This window comes from Rhinopithecus bieti, unplaced genomic scaffold (genome assembly GCF_001698545.2).
Source record: "Rhinopithecus bieti isolate Rb0 unplaced genomic scaffold, ASM169854v2 scaffold_50799, whole genome shotgun sequence".
NCBI lineage: Eukaryota > Metazoa > Chordata > Mammalia > Primates > Cercopithecidae > Rhinopithecus > Rhinopithecus bieti.
In genome coordinates this window covers 412,608-434,432 of record NW_016819917.1, presented here as the reverse complement: position 1 = coordinate 434,432, position 21,825 = coordinate 412,608, and the positions used below count along the sequence as shown (strand labels likewise).

Here is a 21,825-nt window from a genome sequence, read left to right as displayed (position 1 = left end):
AAAAAAAAAAAAAGAGAAGCAGTTTTTCATTTTAGATGGAATCTCACTCTGTTGCCCAGTTGGAGTGCGGTTGCATGCTCTTGGCTCACTGCAACCTCCCCCTCCCGAATTCAAGCCATTCTCCTGCCTCAGCTTCCAGAGTAGCGGGATTACACTCACTCACCAACAAACCAAGCTAATTTCTATATTTTAGTCGAGACGAGGATTCACCATGTTAGCCAGGCTGTTCTCAAATACCTGACCTCAGGTGACCCGCCCGCCATGGCCTCCCAAAGTGCTGGGATTACAGGCGTGAGCCACAGCACCTGGCCTATTTTTCTTTTTTTTAATTAAGAAACAAGCCGGGCGTGGTGGCTCATGCCTGCAATCCCAACACTTTGGGAGGCCGATGCGGCTGGATCGCTTCGGCCCTGGAGTTCGAGACCATCTTGGGCAACATGGTGAAAACCCATTTCTACCAGGAACACAAAATTTTGCCTGGTGCAGTGGCATGCGACTGCGGTCCCAGCAACTTTGAAGGCTGAGGTGGAAGGATCCCTTGAACCCAGGAGGTTGAAGCTGCAGTGAGCTCTGATCCTGTCACTGCTCTCCTTTCTGGGCAACAGAATGAGACCCATCTTTAATAGAAGTGAAGAAAAAGGAAATACATGCGTCCTGGGTCTGGGGACAGGGGGAATCTAAGGCCAAATAACACGAACCTAGGAGGTCCTGACGATGTGTACCTGTGGTGTTGAGGCTGCAGTTTGGTTTCACACATTTTACAGACACACGAGACAGCAATCAGTACATATAGCACATACATTGGTCCGTCTGGAAAGGTGTAATAACTGGAATTGGCGAGTTTCTGGGTCACAGGTAGACAACAAATGATCACATTCCTTGAGTCTTTGATCAGCAGCCTTTCACTAAATACACAATTTATATTTCAGAGGGGGAGGAGGAACAGTCACTTAAGCCTCAGCTGACTCAGTGACTGGCATTTTTACATAAACAATAGGACAGGGGAAGCAATCAGATAGACATTTGTCGCAGGTGTGCAGAGGGATGGGTTCTGTCCCATACCTGTGGAGATAAGGTATCAGTTTATATTGCCAGAGTGAAATTCAACAGAACTATTTTAGGGTGGAGATCTTGAGGCTCCCAGTTTGTGAGGGGCATATGTAGCTTTAAAAAAAAATCTTTGTAACTATCTTGTTTAGGAAGAAAACAGAAGGCAGGTTTGTCTGACGCAGTTCTCAGGCTGACTTTTCTCTTTGGCTTAGTAATTTTGAATTTCCTTTCACAAGCTTGTGACAGCCATAATGCTGTGACTTGCTGATACTGTTTTATATACTTTATATGAAAGGTTTCACATATTTATTACTGAACCCAGCCAACTAAGGTGTTCATAACAGATCCAGGGAGAAAAAATACATTCTCAATAAAACATGTCCAACTTTCTAGGGGTGATATTTTCAGCTTGATATAGTAACGTGATAGTGATCTTCAGACAGCATAAATACGTGTGCCATCTCACATGCAATTCCTTATACACACAGCTTGGCTCTTCTAAAATGTCTCATTTTACAGTAGTACCTGATTTTACTACCAGTTTTCATCTGAATCCATTGGGAAATAAGAGGATTTTGCTTTTGTTTCTTAGCCACGAATCATGTAATCCTGAAAGTCTTGTGAGAAGACATGCCAAGAAGTGGAGTCAAGCACACACCATGATGGTGGAGAGAAGAAAGGGGCCAAACCTTTTTTTTTCTTAGAGTTTCACTGTTGTTGCTCAGTCTAGAGTCCAATGGCACCATCTCAGTTCACTGCAACCTCAGCCTCCCAGGTTCAAATGATTCTCCTGTCTCAGACCCCGAGTAGCTGGGATAACAGGTGACAGCCACCATGCCCAGCTAATTGTTGTATTTTCAGTAGAGACAGGGATTCACCATGTTATCCAGGCTGGTCTCAAACTCCTAACTACTGTTTCTGCTGCTAGCTGTCAGTCCTTTTCATTGCAACATGAACATTTATTTTTGTCTGTAAAACTAATGTGGATGGTCTGCCTGCTGCTCCATGCATCACTTTCTACATTGTCTTCTCCCGACTTAAAATGAGTTATCTATTTACAAACTAGTGATTTATTTTGAGCATCATCCCCATACTTTTCACAAAGCATCAATGATTTCATTGTCAGTCTACCTGAACTTCACTGTATTCATTTTTTGAGACACTATCTCTCTCAGTTACCCACACTGGAGTACAGTAGCATGATCATCACTCCCTGTAACTTCAACCTCCCAGACTCAAGCCATCCTCCCACTGCAGACTCCACAGAAGCTGAACCAGCAGGCATGTGCCAACATGCTCAGCTAATCTTTGTATTTTTGTAGAGAAGGGGGTTCATCATTATTCCCAGGCTGTTCTTGAATACCAGGGCTCACATGACCCAACTATCTCGGCCTCTGAAAGTGCTGGGATTACAGGCCTGAACAACTGCATCTGGTCTCATCATAAATTTGATGTTTCTTCTTGTTTCAATTTTGCAGAATTTATGTTGCTTTAAGTTTCTTTTCAAACTCATGTCTTACCCTTCTGAGTGCCTCAAACTAGACCCTGTTCAGACGTTATAACAGATTTGTATCAGTTTATATTGGTGCAAAAAATGTGACATTCATGCACAATTTTCTTATGTTTTTCCCACAATTTTCTTTTGTTTTTTCCCCTGAACTTCATGGAGACCCCTTGTACTAGCAAACTGTATTCAAGAGGATATAAAAAGGATTGTAGATATTCAAGTGCCACTTATTTCTGAGATGCAAGGATGGTTCAACATATTTAAGGAAATCAATGTGATATACCACTTGAACAGAACGAAAGATGAAAACCACATCATCTCAATAGATGGAGAAAAAGCAATTCACAAAATCCAACATCCAGTCATCATGGAAATCCTAAACAAAATAGATACAGAAGGAAATTTACTTCAACAATACAAAGACCATCCATGAAATGACCGCAGTGGAAATAACCAATCAAGGGAAAAGGAATACTTTTCCTGTAGGATCTCAGATGATGCAAGAATGCTCTCACCCCTTCTATTCAGTAAATACTGGTTGTCCTAGCCAGAGCAATGAAATAGTAAAAGAAATCAAACAAATCCAAAACAGAAAGAAAGAAGCAAAGTTCTATTTGTTTGTAGAAGACATGATCTTCTGTGAAGAAAATCACAAAGTTTCAAGCAAAATACAACTGGAACTAATACATTCAGTGTATTTGCAGAATAAAATAACAGCACCAAAAATTAGGTGAATTTCCATACATTAACAATAAACAATTTTAAAAAAATCAAAACACTTCCATTTGCTAGAGAATTTAAAGTCAGAAATACTTAGGAATAAACATAAAATTTGAGAAGTTTGTACCTTAAAATCTACAAACATTGATCAGAATGATTAAAAACATGTATAGATATACAACCCTTATTGATTGGAAAATTAATATTCCTGAATGGTTATATAACTGAATGTTATTTAGATTCAACACAATATCCATTAAAATCCCTATAACTTTTTGTTAAAGAAACCAAAAACAGGCCAGGAACGGTGGCTCACGCTTGTAATCTCAGCAATTTGGGAGGTGGAGGCGGGTGGATCATCAGGTTAGATGATCAAGACCATCCTAGCTAACACGGTGAAACCCAGTCTCTAGTAAAAATAAAAAAAATTACCCAGGTATGGTGGCACACAACTTTAGTCCTAGCTACTCTGGAGACTGAGGCAGGAGAATCACTTGAACCTGGGAGGTGGAAGTTCCAGTGAGCTGAGATCATGCCAATGCACTCCAGCCAGGGTGACAGAGCAAGACTCCATCAAAAAAAAAAAAAAAAAGGAAAAGAAAAGACAGGCTGAAAAAAGTGGTGCACGTCTCTCGGCCAGGCTGTTCTCAAACTCCTGACCTCCAGTGAGTTACCTGTCTTGGCCTCTCAAAGTGCTGGGATTACAGGCAAAAGGTTTCTCTTCAGCATGAGTTTGCTGATGAACCACAATATATGAACGATGTCTGAAAAATTTGCCACATTTATTACACTTGTAAGATCTCTCTTCATTACAGATTCTCCAAAGATTTGCAATGATTATAGCATTACTGAAAACTTTGTGACAATCATTACATTGGTCAAGTTTCCCTATACCATGGATTACTTGATGGTGAATAAGTGGTGACTGCCCACTAAAGGCTCTGCCACATTCATTGCACTTGTAAGGTTTCTCTCCAGTGTGAATTCTAGTGTGTTTTGCCAGGTGTGAATCACTCCCAAAAGTCTTGTCCCAAACCTTACATTTCTATGGTTTCTTTCCAGTATGAATTCTCCTATGTCTTTCAAGCTGTGATTTGCAACTGAAAACTTTGTCACATTCTTCACATTTGTAAAATTTCTCTGCAATATGAAGTCTATGATGACTTGCAAGGTGTGATTGTTGATTAAAATCCATGCCACATTCATTACACTTGTAAGGTTTCTCTCCAGTATGCAGTCTATGACGGTGTAGAAGAAATGACATCTGATTGAAGGTCTTGTCACACTCATTACACTTGTAAAATTTCTTTCCAGTATGAACTCTCTGATGTTGTGCAAGATGTCCTTGTTGATTAAAACCCTTGCCACATTCATTACACTTGTAAGGTTTCTCTCCAGTATGAATTGCCTTATGAATTACAAGGCCTGAATTTCTAGTGAAGGTCTTGCCACACTCATTACACTTGTAAGGTTTCTCTCCAGTATGAATTGCCTTATGAATTACAAGGCCTGAATTTCTAGTGAAGGTCTTGCCACACTCATTACACTTGTAAGGTTTCTCTCCAGTATGAATTGCCTTATGAATTACAAGGCCTGAATTTCTAGTGAAGGTCTTGCCACACTCATTACACTTGTAAGGTTTCTCTCCAGTATGAATTGCCTTATGAATTACAAGGCCTGAATTTCTAGTGAAGGTCTTGCCACACTCATTACACTTGTAAGGTTTCTCTCCAGTATGAATTGCCTTATGAATTACAAGGCCTGAATTTCTAGTGAAGGTCTTGCCACACTCATTACACTTGTAAGGTTTCTCTCCAGTATGATATCTACGATGGCTTACAAGGGATGATATCCGATGGAAGGTCTTGCCACACTCATTACACTTGTAAGGTTTCTCTCCAGTATGAACTCTCTGATGTTGTGCCAGGTGTGAATCACTCCAGAAAGCCTTGTCACAAACCTTACAATAGTATGGTTTCTCTCCAGTATGAATCCTCCTATGTCTTTCCAGGTGTGATTTGCGACTGAAAACTTTCTCACATTCTTCACATTTGTAACATTTATGAGGTTTCTCTCCAGTATGACGTTTATGGTGACATGCAAGGTTTGCTTTTATACTGAAAACCTTGCCACATTCATTACATGTGTAAGGTTTCTCTCCAGTGTGAACTCTCTGATGTTGTGCCAGGTGTGAATCCCTTTGGAAAGCCTTGTCACAAACCTTACATTTATATGGTTTCTCTCCAGTATGAACTCTACGATGTCCTGCAAGGGTTGATCGTTGATTAAAAAACTTGCCACATTCATTACACTTGTAAGGTTTCTCTCCAGTGTGAATTATACTATGTATTGCCAAGTATGAATTACACGCAAAAGCCTTGTCACAAACCTTACATTTGTATGGTTTCTCTCCAGTATGAATTCTCCTATGTCTTTCAAGGTGTGATTTGCGACTGAAAACTTTATTGCATTCTTCACATTTGTAAGGTTTCTCTCCAGTATGAAGTCTATGATGGTAGGCAAGGGTTGAGCGTTGATTGAAAAACTTGCCACATTCAATACACTTGTAAGGTTTCTCTCCAGTGTGAATTGTAGTATGTATTGCCAGGTATGAATTACACACGAAAGCCTTGTCACAAACCTTACATTTATATGGTTTTTCTCCAGTATGCATCTTCCTATGTCTTTCAAGATATGATTTGTGACTGAAAAGTTTGTCACATTCTTCACATTTGTAAGATTTATCTCCAGTATGAATTCTCCTATGTCTTTCAAGGTGTGATTTGCGACTGAAAACTTTGTCACATTCTTCACATTCATAAGGTTTCTCTCCAGTATGAAGTGCTTTGTGAATGAAGAGGGATGAATTGTGACTGAAGGTCTTGCTGCACTCATTACACTTGTAAGGTTTCTCACCAATGTGACATCTACTATGGCATGCAAGGTATCGCTTCTGATTAAAGAGCTTGCCACATACATCACATTTATATTGTTTCTCTCCTAAATGGATGATCTGATGTTTTTTAAAGGGTGAGCTACAATTGAAGGCTTTGCTGCTCTCAACATATTGGAAAGATTTTTCTCTCATGTTTACATTCCGTTTTTTTCTGAGTAATGAAGAATGAAGGGAATTATTCCCATACTTATTAGAAATGTGGGTTCTGGGCCTAAAAGAAATTCTTTGGGATGTTGAAACTGAGGAAGCATTGTTGATAGACTTCTCCACTTGATTATCAATTTTCCCTTTGGGCTGAAATATACACAGTTCAGGCAGATGCGAATGAAAGCTTGATCCAAGCTGATCTTTAATAGGCTTGTTTCCAGCAAGCATTTGATCACATCGGTCTGTACTACCTGTCAACTTTTTCATTTCTGTCATGGGTGCTTCATGGTCATTTGTTTCATCTTCTGGCCACTGAAAAACAAAGTCATGAATATCTGTTGCAATTTCCTGGAAGCAACATTCTCCAATGTGATGACTTGCTTGTCTTTGCAATGTCCCTTTGTGGATCACTTCTGTATTGCGTTGCCCTGTTGATGACAATGTCTTCATTACGCATCTGGAAGAGATATCTGCAAAATATAAACACCAATAGGTTTCCAATTAAGTACAGATGGTATATAATACTGAAATATGTAACTATGACACAAAAAACAATACTTATTTTAAACTTCCCGAACTTGAGCTTCAAAGTTTAGGAACACAAAAGGAGTAAGATTCTTTAATAAATAAAGGGTGATTCCATGTACTTCAAATCATTTCTGTGGAAGCCATTTCCAGTATTATTGACAAAACACTGACAGGCCACAAACATGCATAAGCCTAAAGTAAGGAGTGTTTTTCCACTGACACTCTAAAGTGTATCACACTGTGCAAAAAGCGTATCAGTGTCACATCAAAAAAGAAAAATATATATTCTTGATATTTACAGCATATTTAGTATATACAAATAACTGCTAAAAAACCAGACAATATACTATATTGGTAAATAATTCACAACCAGTTGTTGTAAGGATAGTCAAGATCAATGGAAATTCTATGTTGTCAAACAATCATGGCATTGACAAAATAACAAAAGATTACAAAAATTAGCCAGGTATGGTGGCCCACACCTGTATTCCCAGCTTCTCCGGAGGCTGAGGTACAAGAATCGCGTCAAGCCAAGATGCAAAGGTTGCAGTGAACCAACATCACACACTGCACTCCAGCCTGGGTGTCAAAGTGAGACTCCATCCCAAAAAGCAAAAAAAGGCAGGGGGTGGTGCCTCACACCTGTAATCCCAGTACTTTGGGAGGCCTAGGCAGGCGGATCACCTCAAGTCAGGAGTTCGACCAGCCTGGCCAACATGACAAAACCCCGTCTCTACTAAAAATACAAAAACTAGCTGGTCATAGTCCCAGGTGCCTGTAATCCTAGGTACTTGGGAGGCTGAGACAGGATAATCACTTGAACTCGAGAGACAAAGATTGTGGTAAGCTGAGATCATGCCACTGCACTCTATCCTGGGCAACAGAGTAAGACTCTGTCTCAAAAAAAAATAAAATGTTAATACCATATTTTTCTGAATAACTGTTACAAAATTAACTATATCCATGAGTAACAGGCATGTTGTGACTTTTTTTTCAGTTTTCAGTATTTTTATTTTTTTGAGATGGAGTCTCACTGTCACCCAGGCTGTAGATCTTGGCTTACTGCAACCTCTGCCTCCTGGATTCAAGTGAGTCTCTTGCCTCAGCCTCCTGAGCACCTGGGATTACAGGCACTTGCCACCATGCCCCTCACCTAATTTTTTTTTTTTTTTTGAGGCAGAGTCTTGCTCTGTCACCCAGACTGGAGTGCAGTGGCGTGATCTTGGCTCACTGCAAGCTCCGCCCCCCAGGTTCATGCCATTCTCCCACCTCAGTCTCCCAAGCAGCCAGGACTACAGGTGCCTGCCACCATACCTGGCTAATTTTTTGTATTTTTAATAGAGATGGGGTTTCACCATGTAAGTGAGGATGGTCTCGATCTCTTGACCCTGTGATCCACCCACCCTGGCATCCCAAAGTGTTGGGATTACAGGTGTGAGCTACCATGCCCAGCCCACTAATTTTTGTATTTTTAGTAGAGATGGGGTTTCACCATGTTGGCCAGGCTGGTCTCAAACTCCTGACCTCAGGTGATCCACATGTCTTGGCTTCCCAAAGTCCTGGGATTAGAGGCATGAGCCACTGCACCTAGCGCCAGTTGGTGACATTAGCGAGTGGAGTGTGCCAGTTATATTGCATGCCACATACTGAAAAGTCACTTGTAAAATCATAAAAATCAATTAATCAAATATTGCAACCCATTATAAAACAAGCAAGAAAATAATAAGTAGATTTATAAGGCTGAAGAATTCTAAACAATTCCCTCTTAAGAAAAAAGCCAAAACTTGTACTTACCAGCAGTACACAACATAAGACCTGAAATACATGTTAAGATCACTACCTTCTGATATATGAGGTCAAGAAAATACACAGCATTATAAAGAATAAGAATTGACTAACGACCAGGTGCTGTGACACATACCAGTAATCCCAGAACTTTGGCAGGCTGAGGCGGGTGAATCATGAGGTCAGGAGTTAAGACCAGCCTGGACAACAAGGTGAAAGCCCATCTCTACTAAAAATACGAAAAAATTAGCTGGGCATGGTGGCAGGTGCCTGTAATCCCAGCTACTTGGGAGTCTGAGGCAGGAATCGTTTGAACCCGGGAGGTGGAGGTTGCAGTGAGCCAAGATCATGCCACTGTACTCCAGCCTGGATGACAGGATGATATTCCTTCTCAAAAAAATAAAATAAGATAAATACTTTTCAAATAAGCTTCGGTAGATTTGGTATTCTCTAATAGGATGTTCCTGCAGATGCGGACCTTGAGAGAACTGAGTCATGGGTGTTGACTACTTGTGAATAGGACTAGTGCATTTATAAAGAGATATTAAAGAGCTCATTGCCTGTTCCTCTNGCTTCGGTAGATTTGGTATTCTCTAATAGGATGTTCCTGCAGATGCGGACCTTGAGAGAACTGAGTCATGGGTGTTGACTACTTGTGAATAGGACTAGTGCATTTATAAAGAGATATTAAAGAGCTCATTGCCTGTTCCTCTTTCCACCGTATTAAAACACAGGAGGGCCGGGCACGGTGGCTCAAGCCTGTAATCCCAGCACTTTGGGAGGCCGAGATGGGTGGATCACGAGGTCAGGAGATCGAGACCATCCTGGCTAATATGGTGAAACCCCGTCTCTACTAAAAAATACAAAAAAAAACTAGCCGGGCAACGAGGCGGGCGCCTGTAGTCCCAGCTACTCGGGAGGCGGAGACAGGAGAATGGCTTGAACCCGGGAGGCGGAGCTTGCAGTGAGCTGAGAGCCGGCCACTGCACTCCAGCCTGGGCGGCAGAGCAAGACTCCGTCTCAAAAAAAAAAAAAAAAACACAGGAGGAAGATGGCCGGGCTAAACCATGAAGAAGGCTCTCACTAGGAACCAATTTGGCTGGCATCTTGCTCTTGGGTTTCCCACTTTCCAAATTCATGAGAAATAAATGTCTGTGTCTGAAGCCTCCCAGTTTAAGCTATTTCCCTTTTTGTTTGTTTTTCAGATCGAGTCATGCTCTATCACCCAGGCTGGAGTATAGTGGCACGATTCTGCTACCTCAAGTGATTCTTCCTCTTCAGTCTAGAGTTTCCCTTTGTCACCCAGGCTTCACTGCAGTGGTGTGATCTCAGCTCATTGTAACCTGCATCTCCCAGGTTCAAGTGATTCTCCTGCCTCAGCCGCCCAAGTAGCTGGGATTACAGGTGTACACCACTATGCACAGCTCATTTTTGTAGTTTTAATAGAGATGGGGTTTCACCATGTTGGCCAGGCTTGACTTGAACTCCTGACCTCAAGTGATCAACCTATCTTGGCATCCCAAATTGCTGGGATTACAGGTGTGAGCCACTGTGTCTGGCCCATTTTTGGCATTTAGTACATTCAAGGTTTCACCATGTTGGCCAGACTGTTCTCAAACTCCTGACCTCAAGGAATCTACTGTTTCTGACAGGACAGTGAAATGACAGAGACAGGAAGAGGGACATCTCATCATCGACATCACTGAAGGTGACAAATCTTATTAAACAAAGGTAATTAAGAGTACTGTAAAACTTGCAATACTTGAAGCCATCTACTAGCACTAACATGTTTTAAAAACGTTGAGACAGGCCAGGTGCCATGACTCATGCCAGTGATCCCAGCATTTTGGGAGGCTAAGGCTGGAGATCACAAGGTCAGGAGATCTAGACCATCCTGGCTAACAAGGTAAAACCCTGTCTCTACTAAAAAAACACAAAAAAATTATCCCAGGATGTTGGCATTCGCCTATAGTCCCAGCTACTTGGGAGGCTGAGGCAGGAGAATCGCTTGAACCTGGGAAGTGGAGGTTGCAGTGAGCCTAGATGATACCACCGCACTTTAGCCTGGGTGACAGACTAAGACTCCACCTCAAAGATAAAAAAAAAAAAAAAAAAAAAAAAAAAAGAGGGCCGGGCGCAGGGCTCAAGCCTGTAATCCCAGCACTTTGGGAGGCCGAGACGGGCAGATCATGAGGTCAGGAGATTGAGACCATCCTGGCTAACACGGTGAAACCCCGTCTCTACTAAAATACAAAAAAACTAGCTGGGCGAGGTGGCGGGCGCCTGTAGTCCCAGCTACTCCGGAGGCTGAGGCGGGAGAATGGCTTGAACCCGGTAGGCGGAGCTTGCAGTGCGCCGCGATCCGGCCATTGCACTCCAGCCCCAGCGACAGAGCGAGACTCCGTCTCAAACAAACAAACAAACAAACAAACAAAAAAAGAAATGAAAGAAGGCTANTGGCGTGAACCCGGGAGGCGGAGCTTGCAGTGAGCCGAGATCCGGCCACTGCACTCCAGCCCCAGCGACAGAGCGAGACTCCGTCTCAAACAAACAAACAAACAAACAAACAAAAAAAGAAATGAAAGAAGGCTAAAGAGTAACTCCAACCCACAAACATATATAAAGTTCTCCAGTAAAGGTAAATTTAAAAAAAAAAAAGGCAGGACAGGCATGGTGGTTCACACCTGTAATCCCAGCATTTTGGGAGGACAAGTCAAGTGGATCACCTGAGGTCAGTTCAAGACCAGCCTGGTGAACAAGCAGAAACCCTGTCTCTACTAAAAGTACAAAATTAGCTGGGTGTGGTGGCACATGCCTGTAATTCCAGTTACTCAGGAGGCTGAGGCAGGAGAATGGGTTGAACCCAGGAGTCAGAGGTTGTGGTGAGCCAAGATCACAGCACTGCACTTCAGCCTGAGTGACAAGAGCAAAACTCTGTCTCATAAATACATAATTGATTAATAAAAGGACAGATACAGAAACTGGCATAAGTGTCCCTTTTCTTCATAACTAAACTTTTTGCATATCCTTTAAAATAAAAAGGTATGAAAAAATACTGTACGTATATGTTAACGGATATGCAACATACACAGAAATAACTGACATAAATTTAAAAAAAAGGCCTGGCGTGGTGGTTCATGTCTGTAATCCCAGCACTTTGGGAAGCAGAGGCGGGTGGATCACAAGGTCAGGAGATTGAGACCATCCTGGCTAACACAGTGAAACTCCATCTCTACTAAAATACAAAACTTAGCCAGGCGTGGTGGCGGGCGCCTGTAGTCCCAGCTACTTGGGAGGCTGAGGCAGAAGAATGGCATGAACCTGGGAGGTGGAGCTTGTAGTGAGCCAAGATCGCACCACAGCACTCCAGTCTGGGCGACAGAGCGAGACTCCATCTCAAAAAAAATAATAAAACTAAATAATAATAATAATAATAATAAAAAGTTCTACTGGAGAAGTAGTTTTTGCAGGGTATAGATTTATTTATTTATTTATTTATTTTGAGGTGGAGTCTCACTCTGAATCCCACGATGGAGTATAATGGTGCAATCGTGGCTCACTGCAACCTCCGCCTCACGGGTTCAAGAAACTATCCTGCCTCAAGCAACTCTCCTGTCTCCGCCTCCTGAGTAGTTGGGATTACAACCACCCACCACTGTACCTGGCTAATTTTTGTAATTTTGGTAGAGATGAAGTTTTGACATATTAGCCAGGATGGTTTTGAACTCCTGACCTTAGGTGATCTGCCCACTTCGTCCTCCCAAAGTGCTGGGAAAATAGGCGTGAGCCACTGTACATGTCCAGTTTATGGAAATTTTAAGTTTCATCATTATGCTATATTTTAAGATGTTTAAGATACCTGCAACAACAACCTCGGCCCAAGTATCTATACAACACACTTCACTTCTGCATACTGAAAGGGATGGACACTAACGTGGTTGTTATATTCACCCTGGAATCATGCTTCAGCCACTTACATGTTTACTAAGAACTAAAAGACAAAACTACTTAAAATAATAATGATTGGGCATGACGGCTCATGCCTGTAATCCCAGCACTTTGGGAAGCTGAGGCAGGTGGATCACTCGAGATGAGGAGTTGGAGACCAGCCTGGCCAACACGGTGAAACCCCATCTCTACTAAAAACACAAAAATTAGCTGGGCATGGTGATAAGCGCCTGCAGTTCCAGCTACTCAGGAAGCTGGGCCACAAGAAACATTTGAGCCCAGAAGGTGGAGGCTGCATTTAGACAGGATTCCACCACTGCACTGTAGCTTGGGTGACAAAGTAAGATTCTGTCATCAAAAAAAAAAAAAAGAGGCCAGGTGCGGTGGCTCACGCCTGTAATCCCAGCACTTTGGGAGGCCCAGGTGGAAGGATCACCAGGTCAGCAGACTGAGAGCACACGGCTAACATGATGAAACCCCGTCTCTACTAAAAATACAAAAACTTAGCCAGGTCTATTGGCGGGCGCCTGTAATCCCAGTTGCTCAGGAGGCTGGGGCAGGAGAATGGCGTGAACCTGGGAGGAGGAGCTTGCAGTGAGCAGAGATTGGGCCACTGCACTCCAGCCTGGAAGATGGAGCGAGACTCCTTCTAAGAAAGAAAGAGAGGAAAGGGAAGAAAAGGGACGGGAAGGGAAGGGAAGAAAAGGGACGGGCAGGGCAGGGCAGGGCAACAGCAGAAGGGCAAGTGAGGGCAAAGAAAGATGTCCTTTCAGAGATGTAAGGATTTAAACTTTCCTTTTCCCACAGAATTTTTCCATTTGCAGAGCGTTTCCCCACACACTATTGGAAGGTGGAGCTTCCACTCTGCCCATCTGAGCCCTTACCTGCCTTTACACCTGTAATACATTCCCACCCAGCTGGAATTTCTTGCTATTTTCACTTCACTCTCCATGGTCCAGGGCTCTTTCCCTTGCTCTGATGTGGAGACTCCTGTTTAACAGGCTTAACAGGTCAGAGACTCCTGCTTATAAAAAGAAATGACCATGATGTGCTGGAGCTTTTCTGGAGTCCCAGCCCTATGTTTCTGTAGGAAAGAAGACACTGCAGATGATCTAGGAAAAGGTTTTACAAATTCCTCCTCTGACTCCTTCTGAATGCTTGGGGAGTATTGTAATATGTAATATGTGGACATGGAGCTCTCTTCCAAAAACTACTGAATCAAACGCACAGGAGAAGCAGACAGGGAACTGGAGATGTTTAAAGTCGGCTGAAAGGTTTTATTTTTGTTTTTGTTTCTTTAAGCGAGTCTTGCTCTGTTGCCCAGGCTGGAGTGCAGTGGTGTGTTCTCTGCTCACTGCAACCTTGACCTCCTGGCTTCAAGTGATTTTCTTTCCTCAGCCTTTCTAGGAGCTGGGATGACATGCATGTGCCACGATGACTGGCTAATTTTTGTATTTTTAATAGAGACGGGGTTTCTCCATCTTGGCCAGGCTGGTCTCGAACTCCTGACCTGTAGTGATCCACATGCCTCGGCCTCCCAAAGTGCCAGCCTTCCCTAAGCTTTTATGCCTACTTTAGTCCTGGAAACCTCACTGAGGTATCATGAAGAATGCAGAAGATCTAAACAAATGGGACAGTGAAAGTCCAGATGCTACATCATGAAGCTTTTCATTCCAAAATCAATACGGCTTCCATTTTAGTCAAGCAAGGATGTGACTCCCAAGAGGCAACAAGAGAAAATGCAAAGACACACAAGGGCACATCCCCACTTCTGGAGGGAAGTTCTCCTCACCCAGGGAGACCAGGTTCCTATAATTCTCCAACATCACATCTCTGTACAGAGTCCTCTGAGCAGGGTCCAGGCATTTCCACTCCTCCTGAGAGAATTCTATGGCCACATCCCTGAATGTCAGTAGACCCTGAAAGGAAAACACATTTTAAGGAAATGGCTATGGGAGGAGTTCTTATCTTTACAGAAAACGAGAAGAGAAGGGAAAGCATGGATTTAGTTGTAGTGAAGGTTCTGACAAATTCGAGTAAGGGATTTTTCACCACATGATGTCTTTATTACACTTTGAGAAGACGTCAAGACACACTCTCAGTATGAATTTCTTATGTTTGTGAAAAACACAAGAAATAAATAAAAAATCAACATAGGGTTCCTTTTAGAGAAATGTTTGAAACTTTTATTGACACACCAAGTAACATTCATTATGTAGATGAGAGAGCACGACTGATGTCTTCGAAGATGACAACATCCACAGTAAAATTTAGGGCGGGCGCAATGACACATGCCTGTAATCCCAGCACAAAACTGACAATAGGGCTCCCCAGTGAGGTTGGAAAGAGGGTGGAGGATGTCATAGGGAAAGGAGATGCTGTATGGACAAGGACCTAAGCTGCAGCTTTGCTTGGGGTGTTACCAAAAAACAAATATATACATCATGTGATGTTTAAATATAACAACATATATTTAATAATAATTGGTGGGGCTGGGCATGGTGGCTCATGCCTGTAACCCCAGCACTCTGTAAGGCTGAAGCAGGCGGATCACCTGAGGTCAGGAGTTCAAGACCAGCATGGCCAAAATGGTGAAACACTGTCTCTCCTAAACATACAAAAAAATTACCCAGGGGTGATGGCACTTGACTATAATCCCAGCTACTCGGGAGGCCAAAACAGAAGAATCACTTGAACATGGGAGGCAGAGGTTGCAGTGATCCAAGTTCGTGCCACTGCACTCCAGCCTGGGAAACTAATAATTTGCCTCAAAAAAAAAAAAAAAAAAAAGGAGGGGCGAGGTGGCTCATGCCTGTAATTTCAACACTTTGGGAGGGTGAAGTGGGTAGATCATGAGGTTAGGAAATTGAGACCATCGTGGCTAACAAGGTGAAACCACATCTCTACTGAAAATACCAAAAAATTATCCTGGCAAGGTGGAACTTGCCTGTATTCCCAGCTACTCAGGAGGCTGAGGCAGGAGAATTGCTTGAACCAGGAAAGCAGAGGTTGCAGTGAGCTGAGATCACAACACTGCACTCCAATAAGACACCGTCTCAAAAAAAAAAAAAAAAAAAATTAACCAGGCATGGTGGTACCCACATGTGGTACCAAGCTACCTCAGAGGCAGAGGTTGGGGGATGGCTTGAGCTTGAGGGTAGAGGTTGCAGTGAGCTAAGATCATGCCACTGCACTCCAGCCTGGACAACAGAGTGAGACCTTATCTCAAAAGAAAATAAAATAGACGAAAACATACTTACTCAAAGTATGAAAATCTACTTTGTGTATATATGTCCAAAAAATAATAAAACCTACAAAGACTCACAAGAAATTAGATGTTAATAAAAAGGGTTGTCATTTTCCCCAGATTTTCAAAATATATATGTGTCAGTTTATATGTATTATATATATATATAGATGTGTGTGTATGTGTATATATATATTTATACATGTAAAGGTTTTAAAAATATAAAAAGTAGCAATATTTGGCCAAGCAAAAAAAATTAGCCAGGTATGGTGGCCCACACCTATAAACCCAGCTACTAGGTGGGCTGAGGCAGGAGAATCGCTTCAATCTGCGAGGCAGAGGTTGCGGTAAGTTGAGATCATGCCACTGCACTGCAGCCTGGGCAACAGAGCAAGACTGTTTCAGAAGAAATAATAATAATAATAGATGGAATGAGAATACGGCTTTATCCTCTAGGATAAAAAAGAAATACTCTACTCCCATATTTGAGAAAAATTGTAACCATTTTTACAAAAAACACCTGTTTCGCAAGCCTCTCCACAGTAACACCACAGTCTTCATGAGCTAAATGTGCTAAGAATGGTTTAATGAATCTCCTGCTGTTATTTATGTTGATTTCATATTCTTAAAATAATGAAGGAATCATTCATGTACTATTCATGTCTATGTATGAACCTTCCATTGTAATTAATAAGATTTTTGGAGTCAGAAACACAGTCACTCAATTATCTAAAAATGTAGTATAAAATCAGGGAGAAAAGATTTTCCCTTATTGGTCTTTTCTAGAATTTACCACGTTCTTTGTGCACATTAATAGGTGACTTCCATTGGCAGCTGCTCTAATCCTGGTCCACAGAGAGCTGCCAGTGCATCCAGATGTGGCCCCTGAACAATCCCTGCTGCCCAACAGCACTGACACCATGGGACCCTCACCCCGTCTCCATCCATGTCTGGTGTGAGCCCTTCCCAGGCCCATGCCCAGTGCAGCCTCTTCCCAAATTCATGTCACTGGGTCACAAGAGACAGAATCTAAGCGAGATGAGAGGGACTGAGGGAAGGCACAGGTGAATGTGAGCAAACCTGTCAGGCAGGACGCTTCAGACTCAGAGAAGATTCCCAACTCCAAGCCCCAGCGTTTCTGAAAGGAAGGAGACAGAACAATCCACCGAGAATATCATCTCACCTGAGGAGGAGCCATCCCTGACTCCTCTGCTTTCCTCTTCCTCTTCTGGGTTTCTTCCTCATGGACCAAGAGTCTTTAGAAGTCAATCCTGAATGTTAAAAATATGTTGTTTATTGCTTACAACCAACACACCCCCTCCCTGTAACACAACACCACATACAAAGGAGACCTCACTCTGAGGAAATACGGTCCCCTCTGCTGTCCACTACGCCAGGAACAAAAAATTCCTACAGGAAAACTCCCCTCCTGGAGAAGCCCCCCCACACACACTGCAGCAGTGGGGAGCTGGGCTGGGATGAGCTCCTCTTCAGGAAAACTCTACCAAAAATACAAAAGCTTAGCCATGTATGGTGGTGCACGTCTGTGTGTCTGTGGTCCCAGCTACTTAGGAAGCTGAGGTGGAAAAATAACTTGAGCTCAGGTGTTTGAGACAAGCCTGGCCAGCATGGTGAACCCCTGTCTCTACTAAAATACAAAATTGGGTTGGGGCCATGGCTCATGTCTGTAATACTAGCACTCTGAAAGGCTGAGGTGGGTGGATTACTTGAGGTCAGGAGTTTGAGACAAGCCTGGCCAACATGATGAAACCACATCTCTACTAAAAATACAAAAAGTAGCCAGGCTTGGTGGGCATCTGTAATCCCAGTTACATGGGAGGCTGAGGTAGGAAAATCACTTGAACCTGAGGAATGGAGTTCGTAGTGAACCGAGAATGCGCCATTGCACTCCTGCCTGGGTGACAGAGTAAGACTCAAAAATAAAATAAAATAAAATACAAATACAATAATTAGCTGGGTGTGGAGGCACACACCTGCAATCTCAGCTACTTGGGAGGCTGAGGCACAAGAATCACTTGAACCCAGGAGACAGAGGTTGCAGTGAGCCAAGATCACAAGACTGCACTCACAGCCTGGAGGACAGAGTGAGACTCTGTTTGAAAAATAAAAAAATAAAATAAAAACAAAATAAAAAGGCGCATTTCTGATGAGATTGACACAGAGATAAGAAAACTTGAGTAATGTGATAGACACTGACAGGCAGAGGGAACTTCAGATGTGGGTGGGAGGCCATGGGAGGCATCTCTGAGCCTAGACCTGAAGGAGAAAGGGACAGTGCCATCTTCATTTAGAAACATAGAATAAGAGCAGGGACAGTGACCTGGGACACGAAGGGTTTTGGAGTTTGGGAAAAGAGAAAAGCAAATGTGACGGAGCAGAGGGAGTCAGGAGATGAGGGCAAGCTCCCAGGAGGAGGCTGGACACTGGCAGGGGCCCTGGACACATGGCTGTGGAGCCACAGTGAGGAGTTGGGCTTTTGTCCTAGGGAACCCGGGAAGCCGGTAGAGGGTTCCCTGCCAGGGACTGACATGACCTGCTTTAGATGTAGCTGTGATATCCTCGTACAGACAAAGGCCTCTGAATATGCTCTCTGTTTCTGAGGGTATAACTCTGTTTCTTCCATTCTTCTGCTTTTTTTTTTTTTTTTTCCTTTTGGGGTACTACATCTTATTGAAAATTCTAATTACAAGTGAGCACTCCTCTATCCCAGAAGAAAAGCCACACCCAGACCTGCACTCTATTTTGCCAATGATTTCAGGGGTCAGGATCACTCCTGGTCAACCTCCCGTTGAGCTTTTCTGGTCTAGCCCTTCATCATCAAGCTGCAGGGAGGCTCACTGGGGCTCAGAGTGGGAACCATTTTCACCATGTTACCCTGAGAAGGTCTGAGATGAGTGAGAAGGTGCCTGAATTCTTACATGGGGGCCTGGAAGGGCTAATGGGAAGGTTTGGTCTTATCATCCCATCCTTAAAATTGGAGAAACATCTTTCACATACCTGGGCTAAAGATTCTTTTGAAATGTTCTGATGAAACTGACTCCCAACATTGAATTCTTCCTTACAAGGAAATCTCAGTAACATTTATAAAATGCAGAAGTGTTCATCCTGGCTGACGCAGTGAAATTCCGTCTCTACTAAAAATAGAAAAAATTAGCCAGGTGTGGTGGCGGGCGCCTGTAGTCCCAGCTACTCGGGGGGGCTGAGGCAGGAGAATGGTGTGAACCCGGGAGGCAGAGCTTGCAGTGAGCAGAGATTGCTCCACTGCACTCCAGCCTGGGCGACAGAGCAAGACTACATCTCAAAAAAAATTTACAAAATTAGAAAAAAGAACTAAGACATAAGCAAATTTCTTCAATCAAGAATATGTGGGTGGACAGCTGCCATCACCTGTAATTCCAGCACTCTGGGAGGTCAAGGTGGGTGGATCACCTGAGGTCAGGAGTTCGAGACCAGCTTGGCCAACTTGGTGAAACCCTGTCTCTACTAAAATACAAAAATTACCCGGACTCCATCCTCGCAACTTATTTAACCTCTGTTGCTCCTTTGCTCCTTCTCCCCAATCTTTCGATCATCCTCAAATAGATTTCCGCCTCTTCTCCCATCTCTGTGCCTCCTCTGCTCTCTGTTAAATTCTCTTCTCTTCCCTGTTGTAACCCCGTGGCCCCTCTCTGGCACCCCAGATCCCCAGGTGTCCTCCCTACTGTGGTTCTCCTGTTGTTCTTTCTGCCACCAGCACCACTCTGCTCTGTTTGCCCTGGCTCCAAATCCCTCCTCCTCTTTCTCACTCTGATGAGCCTACACATTTCTGCCCCTCTCCGTACCTTGCTGTCTGTCCTTCATTTCTCTGCACATCTAGCTTTTCTCTACATTTCTCCAGCTGCTTTTCTCCTCCTGCTTTCTTATATTTTCTTTTTCAATTTTGCTGTCTCTTGGCAAATCCCTCACCATCCTCTACTTTGCCATCTGTTTTGTGTCTTTCTCATTCTTCTTTTCTGTCTCAGGTTTTCTACTGCTCTCTCAGTCCCTCTCTGTCTCCTGATCCCTTTGGCCCACACAATGACATGAGGGTTTGGAGTAAAACGCCTGCATCCCGGAGAAGTGCATTTTCCAAGGGCTGGAGCTGGGCAGGCAAGAACACCCCGTGTCACAGTACAGGCACCGGGCACGTCCCCAATGCGGGCTCAGAGAAAGCGGTGACTGTGGAGGCGACACCTGGGGAGCAGCAGGGCCCAGCATGAGGAGGGAGGTGGGGGGCGACGACACCTTCGGACAAGGGTGGGATCCGCAGGATCAGGCAGAGAACGCGGCCTCCCAGGGACTGGGGTCGCGGCGCTGTGCTCCAGGGACCGATGAGGGTGAGTCTGGGAGGCACGCAGGGTGGGAATTTACCTCTCGGGGTGAGGACTTTAAAAAGCGCAGTGCAAAAGGTGTCAAAAAACGGTTTTGAGCAGGAAAACTACGCGACAGGAAGTGTATACATTGCCCTATAGCAGAAAGACCGGTAAGGGGACCACCCTTAGGGCGACTTTAAACCAAAAACAAGCGGCTTCTGGATTCCCAGGAGAACGTCTGCGTTTGCTCTAGGTGAAGGAAGAAGGGGTAGAACTTCCAGGTCTACGGGGACCCCACGTTCCAGGTGCCGGGACCCGGGGAGAGCTGACTTAATACAACACAGAACAAAACTCACCGCGGCGGCGTGACTTTCACTCCACATGATCTGCTTCCTGGTCTGCGTGAATTTGCGCGCGCAGGACAGAAACCAGGCCTGGGTGGAGCCAACGAGGAGGTGGGCGGGGCCTGAGCGAGGTAGGGGCGGGGCGTAAGGCGGAGAGACCTTGCCCTTTAGTACCCGCAGAGTACGGGGTCGGAGAGGGACCCGTGCTTCTCTCAGCCTCTCTCCCAGCGACTGTTTTGGAGGTGAGAGCGGCCAGGAAGGCTGAAGCGTGATTCCAAAGCCCTGGAATTGTCTGGAAAAAGGATGCAAACTAGAACGTAAAATTCAAAGCCCTGCCTGGTCGAAACGTACATTTTCATGCTGACGGCCCACAGAACAGAATAGAAGTCCTCTCCCTTTCTATTCTCCATTCACCCGGGAGGCAGAGTCCACCCTGTGCTCAGTTTCAGATACTTCCCTAGGGCCTTTGCCTGGGGTGCGGGACGGAGTGCTTAGGCCATGGAGGAGTGAGGTCACCACCTGCTGCTTAAACACAGCAAGAATGTGGGAGCAGAGGTGGGAACCTGAGGTCCCAGCTACTCAGGAAGCAGCGGCGGGAGGATTGCTCAGCCTAGGGGTCCAGGCCAGCCTGGGAGACAAAGTAACAACCCCTCCCGCGGGGCTCCATTCCTCGTCTTTTTTTTTTTGTTTTGAGACGGAGTTTCGCTCTTTTTGCCCAGGCTGGAGTGCAATGGCGCGATCTCAGCTCACTGCAACCTCCACCTCCCGGGTTCGAGCAATTCTCCTGCCTCAGCCTCCCTAGTAATTGGGATTACAGGCGCCTGTCACCATACCCGGCTAATTTTTTGTATTTTTAGTAGATGCGGGGTTTCACCATATTGGCCAGGATTGTCTCGATCTCTTGACCTCGTGATCCACCCGCCTTAACCTGCCAAAGTGCTGGGATTACAGGCATAAGCCACCACACCCGGCCTTTTTTTTTTTTTTTAACTTTTAAAATAAAATTTTGCTTTTGTGAGATAGGGATACATTACTCTTTTCCCTGTGAACATCCAGTTAGTTGTGCCAGCACATTTGTAATACAGATCTATTACTAAGGAGGGCAGGTGACCTGAAGTTGTAAGTTCGAGACCAACCTGACCAATATGGAGAAACCCCCGTCTCTCCTATAAATACAAAAATTAGCCTGGCGTGGTGGTGTGCGCCTATATTCCCAGCTATTCGGGAGTCTGAGGGAAAAG

General features: G+C 44.1%; 1 protein-coding gene across 3 annotated transcripts in view; it reads right to left on the bottom strand.

Moving 5' to 3' along the window:
* Nucleotides 1-18,988, bottom strand: part of LOC108520060 (zinc finger protein 813-like) — a 24,994-nt gene extending 6,006 nt beyond the window's left edge. For 2 of the 3 annotated variants that reach the window (XR_001882821.1, XR_001882820.1), the window contains exons 1-4: nt 18,907-18,988; nt 17,072-17,159; nt 14,434-14,560; nt 4,319-6,850 (exon numbers count right to left, since the gene is read on the bottom strand). Coding sequence is in view for 1 of the 3 variants with exons in the window: in XM_017859334.1 (XP_017714823.1) it covers nt 4,323-6,850; nt 14,434-14,560; nt 17,072-17,086 (2,670 nt within the window). In the remaining 2 variants the exon portion in view is untranslated. Of the gene's footprint in view, nt 1-3,891; nt 6,851-14,433; nt 14,561-17,071; nt 17,160-18,906 lie in introns of those variants that run through there. The other variant, XM_017859334.1, reaches the window with a different exon arrangement.
* Between the last annotated feature and the right edge of the window lie 2,837 nt (nt 18,989-21,825).